Genomic DNA, 13,503 nt, shown 5'->3' with positions numbered 1-13,503 from the left:
AAGGAATCACAGCTAATTAGTGGAAGCGAGGTTTGTGGCGATCAGTGGAGAAATAAGGGGAGACAAAATACAGAAAAGGCAAGTGAGAGTATTCTGAAAGGAAACTGAGAACAGTGAGGAAGAGAAGTCATCGTGTCACAACGTGGTAATTCTAAGACAAGATAAAGGATTAACAACCATGAAGCTTCATGAAAATAGTGTGTATGGGCTCTGTGCCTTTTGCTGAGGTATATTTTCAGCCTCTAGGATGTACTTTGGTTTGAAGCCATAAATACTAGAAACATTGCCAAAAATGAGAAGTGCAGCATCTTCCCTAATCACCTGCCTTGATGAGTTGGGGCACAAGGATGAACATGGGGCTCGTGAGAGACTTGGGCAAAATAAGAGAGTTGGCAACTTTGCAATAGCAAGAAAGAACAGGAGATGAAACTCTGCATTTATAAACTGCAATGCCATATGGTCTACACTGCTCTAGGGCAGCCCTCTTACTAAACAGCTCCTGCTTTTGTGTCTGTTTTCTTCCCTCACTTTCCCCATCCCCCTTGTCAGCTCTGTTATTTCAAGCTGCTGGTTGACAAGTGCTACTAAACACTGATGGGCCCTTCCAAGTGGGATAAAAATAAATGGGAAGAAAGACAGGCAGCAGCAGTGAAGGTGACTCTTGGCAACTTTCATTGCATCGCAAGACAAGCTGATTCCTGTGATGTGCTGGCACTCTGGGTTGGGAGCAGAGTTGGAGCCTTGGCTCACCTGTGTGTGTCCTGGCATTAGCCAGCCCCAGGGCCACCATCAGCCACTCCTGCAGTCCCCTGCCTGTGTTCAGGTAATCTGCCAGCCCAAAGAGCACACCGAGGTTGCCCAGCAGCTGCACTGCTCTAATATCTGCTAGTTTGAGGAATTACAGATCTAACAGTGTTTTTAAACAATAACCATACTGTGACACCTTGCAATAGACTTCAGATGGCCTTACATATTGGTCAACCCTCCTGCTTCTGTTTTAAAGTGGGAAACACTTGAGCACAGATACGTTAATGTCTTATTGGCTCTGCACATAAACCACAGCCCCTGAGCCAGCAGCAAAATACTGTCCTCTTGACTGGCACTCCAAGCTTAGAGGGGTTGGTTGAGTCACAGGCATGGTGCAAAACAGCAAGTTTACTAACAGGCAGCCCAAGGACAGAGCTGGTAGGGGGGGATAGGGGCAATTCACATCCAGGCTTGAGGAGGTGGAGGGAGAAGGTGGCAGAAGAGGCATCTTGGGAGGGTGAGAGGAGATCTGGGGTTAGAAGACATCTGTTTGGATTAAAAAACTGTAGTATCCAGATTCCAGTTTGCTTGGTGTCATTGCTTAAAGTCAGCTGCAGCTGTCCAAAGACAAGCTTAGGAAAATATTTTTCAGACTTTCCTACTTTGAGAGGGCCCCAGGATCTCCCTGGGCCTCTCCCTGGCACGTTTGCAACACCCTCTGTACACAGACCTGATACAGCCCTCCTCCCACACCTTCCCTTCCCCTGTTTATCCTTCCCTCTCCCTCTCCAGTGATAAAAACCCTCACAGTGCCCCCTGGGAGGTGCTGCCAGCCAGGCACAGCCTGGGGTCTCCTCCAGGCGAGGGGATGGCCACAGCAGGAATACACTTTGCTGGAGATGACTTCCAGGGACTAGTCTGAAAAAAATAGCTGTACTGGTAGTGAAACAGATCTGGGTAAATTTTGCTCATTCTTGTTAGAAATTAAGTTCACTAAAAAATGGCTTTGTTTCTTTGTAGTGATGCTTTGTTTCTAGTAGTGATGCTGCCTTTCCTATGTAGTGTAGAGCAGGGTAGGATCTAGGTTTTGAAGACTGATTTTGAAGTGGCAATGGGAGTTTGTTACAGAGATGCAACGTTTCCTCAATATGAAGCCTCTTGTAAAAGCAGTGCTGAGAGAAATGAGGTTATATACGTATCTCTGGCAATTTATGTACAGCTGTTTCTATTCAGCATTGAATCGCTGTTCATTAGTGTGTCACTTAACTGAGCAAGAGCCCACTGGGGTAAGCAAAATGCCTCCTGCAGCTACACAAGTGCCTGTGAAGACCTGTGCCTGGCTAAGTGAGCTCGAGATTTGTCAGAGGTTTTGCAGGCTGCAGTGGCTTTTAGGAATGGTGTGAAAGAGGTAACTAGATGCAGGTCTGTTCATGAAGACCTACAGGGTTTCCATGCTAAAGTTCCCTTGCTACTTGCTAAGAGATGAGTACAGTTATCAACTGACTTGCAGATAAGTCACAAAAAAAGAAATCAAAGCTACTGTCAGTACCTTTCTAGATGCTGTTAGCACTTGCATATACCATCATGGTGCTGGGGCACAAAGTGAAACTGTACCCTTCTTTGGTGCACCATCCCTACAACCATCACGCTGGTATTTTAAAAAGCTCCAAAAAGAAGGCACATCTGCTTCACGGGTTGGGTGGGCCTAAGCCTTTCTTAGTTACTAGAATTACATGTTTCAACCCACAACATGAAAACAGACTCCAATGAAGGGCAGAAAGGGATCTGGAGAGGGGCTCAGGTTTGATCTGGGTGCAGAAGTGGTGTAGTTTGAAGCACAAACTAAAGCGTTCCAGCTGCAAGTCAAACCCAGGAATGCATCCTGCAAGATCTTATTTTTCTGTAGGGCTGGTAACATGAGCATTCAAATCACTCCCTGCCTTTGAAGCCTGTGAAATCCATAATGGTCACAAAGTGAACATGTAGCAACTACATTTCAATTACCAAAGGCTGGTCAAGTACCTGGCTTTATTCTCTCCAGTAACAAAACTCCCATTGACTTCAAAGGGGTTGGGATTTACTCCACAGTGCAAGTACTGGGTCCAATGAAATAGGAGATGTAACTCTGGGAGGAGGTATTTTAGCTTCTGAAGGTGCAGACAGATGGGCAGGATTGAGCTCTCATGTTGAGGGGAGGTATACAGTCTGCATTTTTTCTACAGCCTCAGGGTAATAAATTGAGGAAGATGCCCTGACTGATAATCTGCCCCACAACTGCGTGGGTACTTTTTGAAAATACTCAAGTTCCTATCAACTGCAATAGGAGGCTGGTATCCAACCTGCTTACCTGCTGTTAGAAATCCCACTACATACCTGTGTGTCTTCAGCACTTCAATCCCTTTGCAATTCTTGCTTTGGCTACTGCTTACAAGAATAGTGGAGACTCTGAGGGTAATGAATATTTCTTTTGCAAAGTAGTTCACAAACTATTTAATGGTTACATTCTAAAAGTACCAAAATTCCTTTTCCTTGGGCTCACATCCATCAGCTTTATTTTGACACATTCCCTGTGCAGGTGCCTGAGATGGGTGACCTTCAACACCTTGTAGCAAGCCCTATGATGTGTGCTCCCTGGCACTGCCATCTACTTCCCTTTCCCACAGGAAGGAGGTGGCAAGGCCTTGAGCAGCACCTTATGGCATCCTTTAGTTCACACTAGGAGGGTTTGCGACCACAAACAGGGGCTTGATGTCCTGCTGCTCAGCACCCTTCTCAAGCCAGTTGCTGTCTTTATAAAACTCTCTCCCGGGCTTTTGGGTAAGTGAACCACAAAGATCAAAGAGAAGTTGGACATGAGTCACTAGACTTTGAGTTATGCACACGAAACTTTGAGACATGTTATATTAGTCAAAACATCAACTGTTTTCACAGTGTTTATGATATTAGGAACATTTTTGTTCATGAATGTACTTGTTTGCTTAAAGTGAATAACTGATGTTTTGTGCCTAAAGAATGCTGTACATGACTTTTTGAAAAGATGTTGCCAGTTTGAAAAGCTCGCCTTGCAATGAATTCATAGATTTGGAAAGGCCAGAAAGAATATTTGGTCCTTTACTCTAGTTTCCTATAAATACCTTCAGTCTGACAGAGATATAATTTCTATTAGTCAAAGTCCACAGTAGCATCCCATCTGCTGCAGAGGACAGGGCTGGGCTCTCATTTTTACAGCCAGGGTTGTTGGGCATCTGTCTGTCCACCACTGAGCAGGTGGATGGAGCAGAGCTTCCACCCTCTGTTCGAATGTCAGTACTACTGAGGGGCAAGAATGGCAGAAAGAATCTGCTGTGGGTGCAGCTGGTTGTCTGGAAAGACCTATGCCTGTATTCTTCACTGACAATAAATTGCAGACAAATATGTTCCTGGTTAGATATCTGCCAACCTGTCTGAACCCGTACAACAAGTCATTAATTGTTGAACTGCTTGTACTTATGGTTTATTTGAACTGAGGGCACACCATCACACCCTCCAGACTGGAGGCTCATCTGAGGTTTAAGTGAAAACCAAGCCTTCAGCGTATCTCATGGTCTCTTCACCCTCAAAGGGAAAAGTCTCAGGTCAGCCTCAGATGGGGCTTTCCAGGTGCATCCTGTGCTGGTTTTGTGGCCCTATAAGCTGTCCCAATCTCTCCAGTGTGTTGCTGTGTTATGAAGGAGAGATGATGCTGCAGCTGCCTCTGGGAAGCCTGGCACTGAGCTTCTGTACCTTGGTGTACTGAAACAGGATGGGGGCACAGGGATGGAAAATATTTGGTGTTTCAGATCCCAAAAGGCAACTCCAGCAACCTCCTGGGAGAACCCATTGCTCTTGATTCACCCTAAGAGCCCAGACAGAGGGAAAACCATTTGGGTTTTTTGTTGGCCATTGTACCTGCCAGTGCTCTAGGGAGAGGAATGTACAAAGCCAAACAAAAGCAAAGGTTTTCTTGCCTGTGTGTGGGGGAGGGTTTGGCTTTGTTTTGCTCTTGTTGCTAACAACCTCAGATGGGTCTGACTTTCCACCCTGCTCAGGATGAGACAAACAGCCAAGGAAGCATCAAAGTGAATTGGTGTTTTTTGATCAACACTGGAGAGAGTTTGTTTTCTTTCTCCACTTGCCCAATGACACACTGACTTGGATGACTGGTCCGTGACAGAGCCTGTTGGAAAATGTCAGCGGAAAAATGCAGAAAAAGAGCAAATAGTTTTACAAATGTTAGTGACAATATTTTTACCTTTGGTCAATCCAACCAACAGGAATGTTTTTTCAGGACAAAACTCACCATTGCCTGTGCCAAAATGTATGCAGAGGTTGAATATACATGAACACTCATTGAAAATAGTGGTGAATACGATGCAATAAAATTGCATCTAACCTTGTAACTGGAACATCTGTATAATTCGCAAGATTCCTCACCTCTTCTAGCTAGTGGTTCGTGCATGTGCTTGCCCTTTGCAGACCTTTTTTCCTTTAGGAATAAGAATTTGTGAGAGACATTTTGCAGAAACTCTTGCTGCTCCACACATAACTATCCTCAGTGGGTGCTTTGCAGCCCTCTCTACAAATAGTTTTAACAAACCTGTAGCTCTGTCATCATAAAATCGAGGTAATAAATGTCATCCTAACTCTTGCCAGGAAGATTCACAGTGGGCACCTACCTCGCTTATTAGGATCCAAAGGAGAACACCACAAACAGATTTCTGCCAATTCCCTAATGCCCTGGCACACTGGTTAGGGCCTCTTCACCTGCCAACACATCTCTTGTTTCTGCTCTTCTAAAGAGTGAAAAGTCATCCCTGCAGGCTCATACCTAAGTAAGCTACTCAAGAAATACAGTGAAGGGAAGCTTCTATCTCTAGAAGAACGTAAGATTGGATAAGCTTAAATGATTATGGTAAGCAGGATGTCTAATGGTCCCGTGCACATTGTGGCTTGTTGCCTTCTCCTTTAAGAAAGCCTGTTAAAAATGTATAGTTTGAATTATCATCATTTGATAAAAGATTAGTATTAGCACAGAATCATAGAATTGTTTTGGCTGGACAGACCTTGAAGATCGAGTCCAAGCCCTCCCCTCACACTGCCAAGCCCATCACTAACCCATGGCTCTCAGCATCTCAGCTTCATGGCTTTGAATGGGATGAGGACTCCCCCATCTCCCTGGGCAGCCTGTGTCAGTATCTAACAACCCTCTCAGGTAAAAAGTTCTTCCCCATCTCCAATCTAAACCTGCCCTGGTGCAACTTGAGGCCATTTCCTCTTGTCCTGTCATTCATTAGTAGGGAAAAGAGAACAACCCCCACCTCACTACAACCTCCTAACAGTTACACAGAGTGATCATGTCTCCTCTCAGCCTCCTCCCAGCTCCCTCAGCCACTCTCCATCAGACTTGTGCTCCAGACCTTTCTCCAGCTCTGGTGCCCATCTCTGGACATGGTCTAGTACCTCAGTGTCCCTCTTGTAGTGAAGGGCCCAAAAGTGAACACAGCACTCAAGGTACAGCCTCACCAGTGCTGGATACAGGAGGACAATCACTGCCCTGGTCCTCTTGGTCACGCTATTCCTGATAAAAGCCAGGATGCCATTAGCCTTCTTGGCCACCTGGGCACACTGCTGGCTCATGTTCAGCTGCTGTCAACCAACACCCCCAGGACCTTTTCCTCTGAACAACTTTCCAGCCACACATCCCCAAGCCTGTAGCGTTGCCTGTGGCTGTTGTGTTCCAAGTGCATAATCCCCAAATGCTGCAAATAGTTTTGTCATTAGGAGTGCCAAGAGAACCATGAGTTTTAAGCCATAAAGTTAGGATTTCAGATGTGGAAGGAAACACACCAGTGGTTAAATACTTTACTATCCAGCAAAGCTGGTAGAAATTCTCACCATTTAAAACCGTTGATAAGGCTTCCTCTCATATTTAATTTTCTTCTGCATTTTTATTAGCTCTCATAAAAATATAAAGCCAGAGTCCTGATTACACTACTTATTCTTACCCTTTTGGACTTTCCTTTTTTTAAATCCCTAGTGTTTCTCTTTTCATAAACCTAAATTAGGGCTGGAGTATTATTACTACATATTTAGTAGTCCTAAAGAATAACTTGTGACTGTAAATTCTTTTCATGTAAATAAATGCAATCTCACTTTTGGTAGGATTTGTATGTGAAAGAGCTATGTGCAAATGAAACTAAGGGCCTTTGATAAATGGTCTGGGATTGCTGATTAATTGGAACTAAAAGCAGATGAGAAAATTGAACATATGTTCTTATTCAGGTTCCCTGGAGTATTTGTCAGGGAGCTTGGCATACATTAATAATTGCTTGGAATAGATTTAATAGCTCATCTTGTAGTTTTGCACATACAAAACAGTCAATGTAAAAAGCATGGTGTCCTCTGTTTTTGTTAATTAGAGATCTCAAACACCTTTAGTAATAAAGGCTAGTAATTAAGCTAGAAGTAGAAAGGAACCATTTCGGTGTGGTTTTGCCACCTCAGGATCCATAAGCAGCAGGAGGAAGAGGGTTGGTCTTCCAGAAAGCCTGAAATACTCTGAGTTGATTATCTTGTCCTGCACTAGCACAGAGCCAGGCTTGTTAGCTCTTCAGCTACCGAGTGCTGCCTGGGACAAGATGCTCCCTGAGCATCGCCTTCCCACACCCTCGGTGGCTGACCACACATGGCAGCTGTGTGCCTCCTGCATTAGCATCATCTGAGATTTCAGCATACAGCCCTGATGCCTCTTTAGACACTTTTGCTGGTTATACCGGTATTTCTTTAAGTACCAGATGCAACTCTCTGAAGGAACACACCATGCCTGTGCTTTCATCGGGGTTTCCCTATGGGTCACTCACCTTCCTGGGTGCTCCTGGAGTACCTGGTAGACACTAATCTGGAATGTTTCATTATCAAAGCGTTCGCGGATGTAATCCTTATATATCCTGAACTCGGCAGCCGTCACCGCTTCCCCCTCAGGGATTCTGGAGAGATCAAACCTGAACTCTCGGTAGTGGCAGCGCTGATGGTGAAACTCTCTGTCATGCTCCACTGAAACAGAAAAACAGCCCATTAGCCACCTGCTTTGTTCCCTTTCCCCTGGCCATCAAACAAGGTTGCGAGTTGCCACAACAGAAAAGGGCAAGAATATCTGATTGCAGCATCTCATGCTGTTCAGTTCATTAAAGCACGTAGGAAATACATGACTCTATCTGGGCTATTATAAGCATATATGTGTTTATCAGGCTCTCTTTGAAACAGTTTTACAGCTGGCTGGTGCAGGGTGTGGGTGACCATTGTGTTTTAATGATTTTTGGCAGCTTCATGCTTGACAAGTGACTCTGGACATTTGCCACCGATAACGACCAAGCTGCTGTGGGAAGGAGCTGAAAGAAACAGATGGGGCTTTTCAGGAGTGCTGGTTCTTGGCCTGACTCTGCTCCTGAAAATTACACACACACAAACATACCCGCACACTTATATACAAATTCCAGTCCTTGAGGCTTTTCATGCCAGTGACTCACATTTGGTGCCAGATGAATTCATCACACACTCACTTCAAAGATCAAAGCTTTCATTTTAAAGCATCTTTAGAGATAAGGGCTGTGAAGCAAACATTCAAAGCTAGGATCTTCTTCCACTTCCCAACTATGACTGTCAAATAACAAAGAGTCCTCCCAAGACAGCGTTGGGACAGTGTGTTAACCCACCGAGTGACAGGTCTGCCTGTCTTCTCATGGACTGCTGACAGTCTCCTGTAACACTGCTTGGGGATATTAAATCTGAGGGTCAGCGTCATGAACAAACAAAGACTTTGAGACTGTTCTCCAGCAAGCAGGAGGCAAGGTGTCAGTGCCCCATCTCAACACAGTGAACCACCCTTCTTGGAACAAATTCCAAGTTAAATAGCTGAGGCATATAAAGGAAAATGGGGAAAGAGAGGTATAAAGGGATGAACTCACTTGCTAGACATCACACTTCATGACATTTTAAAAGCCAAGGTTTGAACCAGGGACTTCCCACATGTCCCAGTCCCATCATCTATCCACTTGACTTCCCTGCAGCTCGACTGCACAATTCAAGTAGTTAGCTCTGAGATTTTCTTGGCAAGGAACATGTATCTTTCTTCAGGCCTGATTCTCTTCTGGCAGCAGTAAATCCATTGTGTAAATCCATTGATTTAAATGGAATTACTCCTAAACAAGAGGAGTTTCAAGCCTGAGTCTGGAAAGTGCTATTTAAATTTACATCACTGCACGGTACAAACGTGTATTGGCACTTCTGAGGCCTCCCCTCTGTCAGGGAGTGAGTGTGGGTAGCCCTCGGCACCAGGCTGTGTCCAAGAGCTTCCATGGAGCAGGTTCAGTGCTGCTTTGCTGGCCGAGATTCAGCAGTTGGCCACAGGCTCTTCCTCCTCTCCCACATTACTTCTGCAAGGAGTCCAGGGCTTGCAGTTTGCCACTACATGATTGCTGTTCAGGGAGATACTTCAGAGCTCTTACTAATAGCTGGGATTCATGTTAGAGGAGTTTTTTAGGTATGAAATCCCTAAACTCTCAAAGAGAAGGGGGATTAAGTTCAGCAAATGCTTCTATAGGTTGAGCAGTCAGAGCATGCACTGAATGAGCACCTCTAGCTGTAGCATCTCAGTCTCTCATACTCTGAAATGGAGAAACACTGAATATTCACCAGTGTTTTTAAAGCACTTGGCAGCCTACAACTGCCCTCCAAGTGCCAGCAACACTATTAAATGTGCCTCAATCCCCTTCCACCCAAGTATTCTCAGCAGAATAAGATATAAAGAAGAGAGAATGATTTCAGTCTCAAAGGAATTTGTCTGCACCTAAATTATAGAGGGGAGGAAAAATATTTTAATACGGAATAGCTCCTTTAACCACAACTATAGAAGAATGAATATAATGTGTGTGGTGTGGGTGTATTATAGAGAGGCCTAGCAGTAGGACATACCAATATAATTGCTTCCAAAGACATGGGAAAGCCGAATTTTCAAAGGAAGGTGGGTGCACCTTGTCAGTGTACACATGTAATGACAACTACATCGACCAACACCAGTCTTTAGCTGCACTTCATACATGAAGTCTGATAGCAAACACATGAAGATGAAACTTTCTCAGGTGGTGCTAGAGTTCACAGTGATTCCCACTGCAGAGCCCTAGAAGAAAACCTGTCATATTAGTATGAAAAATTAATGCCCAGGGTCATAAAATAAAGAGCCCCAAAGTTTGAACTTTCCCATGCTTTGCAGATGTTTGGATATAGGGTTTTGGCCTGAGCCATCTTTAGTGTTAAAGCAAACATTCCTGTGGCTACAGTCATTAAGATCATGAAAATATGTGGATATGTAACTGAAGAAAGAATCCCAAGAAACCCTTCAACTCAGTGTTTATTGTTTTTCCCCTTTTCTTTGCACTCTGGACCTATCTGCTGACCCAGAAGTAACAAATCCTTTCAGAACTAATTTATGAGAAACACTGACCCTGAATCAACATCTGTTAGATGACTGCAGTAAATCTTATTACATAATTAAACACCAAAATCTATGTTAAAATAACGTTAAAGCATCTGACTTGAACTCATAAATGCAAGACTCTGCATTATGAAGGCTGAAACCCTAGCCTTAATTCATGCTGCTGTGCGTTGGTATTTGTGAACATATGGTACAGTATACACAATTGTGCACTTTTTGTAAAGCCCAGGAATACCTCAAGCACAACAGCATGAAGTAAGGAGGAGACTGCTCAAGAAGCCTGAGTTCCCTGGGTTGGGTGGGTGTTAATCAGACCTTTGAAAATACTGCAACTGGGTCATTTCCAATTAATTGCTTGAGGAGTTTGAACAAGGGGGTGGTATTTTAAGTGTTCATTGAAACAGTCAAGCAAATTGCTACAGCTCTTTGAATATGGTCACAGTTTCTCCATTAGATCTATAAAAACCATTATCCCCATTGACCCAACGTACCATCATGAGAACCTCTTTGGTTATTCTTGAAGGGCTTAATCTCAGCTGTTATTCAGCCATTACCTGTTAAATGCTTCCTTAAAAATCATCAAGCAATGTGAATATTTGCTGCATACCCTTAATAGTCCAGCCCAAAGAACTTCAACTCATGTTTGTCCCAGGTTCTTAGTTCTTACAAATCAGAACTACTCAAAGGCTTTTGGTGAATGATTTTATCCCAGTTCCTAATTTCAAACATCAGAAATTCCAACTCAGAAACTGTCAAACTTGCCAATTCAAAGGCCTTGGCAAGAAGAGGCCTTTGGAGAGGAAGATGAAGCTCTGGGTGTGCAATCAAAAGTTGTAAAATATGGAAGAACACCTTTGAAAAATAATTTTGCTATGAAACAGACTGTGTGCCTCAGCTGTGGGAAAACTGTGGACTTCCTCTCCTAAAGAAACAATCCAAAGTCACTCACAGGTGATGCGTGTGTAAATGCACCTCTCCCCTCATTTCTAGAAGTGGTCTTCCATTTTGGAGGCACAACCACTGTAGAGAAATCATGACTTAAATTAACACATGGCTCAAAATCTACTGGTGCAAAATAACTCTTGGGCATGGTGAGTGTGGCATTTAATCATAGCTACAGTATGTGGGGATCACCAGATACTCCCTTTGGCACAGTCCTTTTGGAAAGGAAAGGTCAAGACAACAAGACAGAAAAGAAAGATGTGAGAATATAAGCAAGACAGTGAAAAGCATGCAGGACAATTAAGGTGATCCAAACAAAGCAAGCACATAGGTTAGTGGCTATCAGTTAATTTGCCACACCTCTGTTGCAAATATGCAAGTAAGCTCAGCATCTTTGAAAGCCTGGCCTTGACTATCTGTCTACAATCTGAATGCTGCACTCCTCTATCTGATACTGATAGGGATCTCATCTCTCTGAAGTCTTTTGTCTCTCCAAAACGACTCTGTTGTGGCTGTGATGACGCAAGAGGAGGCAGGAATAGTTGTGCAACAATGGGGGTGGTTAAAAGAAAACATGATGGATACATGTGCTCAGGTGTGAAGCAGCCAGGTATCAGATCCAAAAATATGGGAAACCTAGAGATACAATGTCAACAAATCCCTAGTACTTGTTTTGACGTGTTCTAAAGTGTACTCTTTTAAGATACAAAACTTGAAAATATTGCGATGCAGGGACGAGAAAGTGTAGTTACAGCTGGAACTTGTAGCAATACAGTTGAAACAAGTACCAAAACCAGTAATGTTGGACAGAAAGTCTCATCATCCTGGTTTAACACCCCAGGATACCTAAACTCCTAAAGCAAATGACACATCAGCAGGAAGCTAGGAAACTTGAACTGATCCCACGTTTGGTCATTTTCACAAAAAAAATGTGTTGAAACTAGAAATAACTATGCTCAGCTACTTTGTCAATCACTACTGGTAACCTGAGCTAATTCTGTAAACACTGGTTGGACCACTGGTTTTGTAATATGGATTGATGGTAGGCAAAGCGTGAACTGACAGCAAAGATTACATTTAGACCCAGCTTGCAGTACTAGTTATTTCTCTCCACACATACCAAAGAAACCATACCGTTTTAGCCTTCAGTACAGTAACATGATGTCAATCACTAACTCCATGTGTCAAGCAAAACCACGTGAATCACTGCAATAATTTTCCAAGAATGACTGTGTTAAAATAATTATTACAGAAGCATTAAAGAACTAATCCAAGCCCCAGGGACTTCAACAGAAATATTTCCACTAATTTCAATGGATTTCATGGGAGGCTTCACTTTTGCCAATCTACCTACCTAAGTATTTTTACGTTCTTGTTTTCTGAAGATGTAAAAAATCTTTTTTCACAAGCAAAGTAAACACCAGTTGAACAGATTCTGTGCTCAGGCTGCCAAACTGGTAAAGCTTTAGTAATTCCATACCTCCTCCTCCCTGGCATGTTTGGGTGATGCATTTGGAATATATTTGGAATATTTAAATAAGTAAAAACTTAAATTTTGCTGTTAACACTTTCACCTGATAATATGTTAATTGTTTTTATAAGGCACTTTAAGAGTAGTTGTCTCATTTATTGGAGTGCTCACAATTACACTGCTACTTGTTTCTCATTTACAATGAAAAAAAAGCAGCAAAAGGAATGTGTAGTAGGGTGTCTGTAACTTCTTTACTCCCAAAAAAGGCCAGAAGGGATTTGTAAAGGACTTTAATCTCAAATAGATTAAAGGTCCTGAATTCCTGAGACTGAAAGATAAGTCAAAGGAAAATAGATTCCAAAAGACAACACCCCCTCGCATCAGTCTCTCAGCCAGGCAGGAGACTCAGCCATCAGCAGTTGCCTAAGAAACCCCTCAGAGTTTTGGATGCCAAAATAAAATCTGCCACACTCTAGCATCATGTTCTATCAGGTTTTCAGACTCTACCTGTGCCTGCCTGGCCCCAGAGACTGAAGAAGTCATGTAGGTGAGTTTACCGGGTAGGAAAGTCTTTATCTGCTTTCCCCCGATAGCTGCAGACCTACAGAAAATAAGCAGTATTTCTTCAGAGACAGCTGAGAGATGGCTGGCTTGTCCAGAGAGCCAGTGGATTGATTTTAGCCTTAGGGTAAACTAGACTTTGAGTTACACCATTTCCATCCAGTAGTGCAAAATTTTGACTTTTCCAAGAAAATTTACCTTTAATTCCCTCCGTCACCACCCCTTGAGATCAAAGCAAAAACTTCATAAACTCTCTTGTATCATTTCAGTGCAG

The 13,503-nt window shown here is 43.3% G+C and overlaps 1 protein-coding gene across 1 annotated transcript in view; it reads right to left on the bottom strand.

The window, feature by feature from the left end:
* Positions 1-13,503, bottom strand: part of BMP7 (bone morphogenetic protein 7) — a 47,133-nt gene that overhangs the window by 15,059 nt on the left and 18,571 nt on the right. The window contains exon 2 of the mRNA XM_010206242.2: positions 7,626-7,818. Coding sequence (XP_010204544.2) covers positions 7,626-7,818 — 193 coding nt within the window. The remainder of the gene's footprint in view (positions 1-7,625; positions 7,819-13,503) is intronic.

Source organism: Colius striatus, chromosome 16 (assembly GCF_028858725.1).
Source record: "Colius striatus isolate bColStr4 chromosome 16, bColStr4.1.hap1, whole genome shotgun sequence".
Classification (NCBI taxonomy): Eukaryota; Metazoa; Chordata; class Aves; order Coliiformes; family Coliidae; genus Colius; species Colius striatus.
Note: the sequence above shows the minus strand (reverse complement) of the source record. Positions and strands in the feature narration are given on the sequence as shown.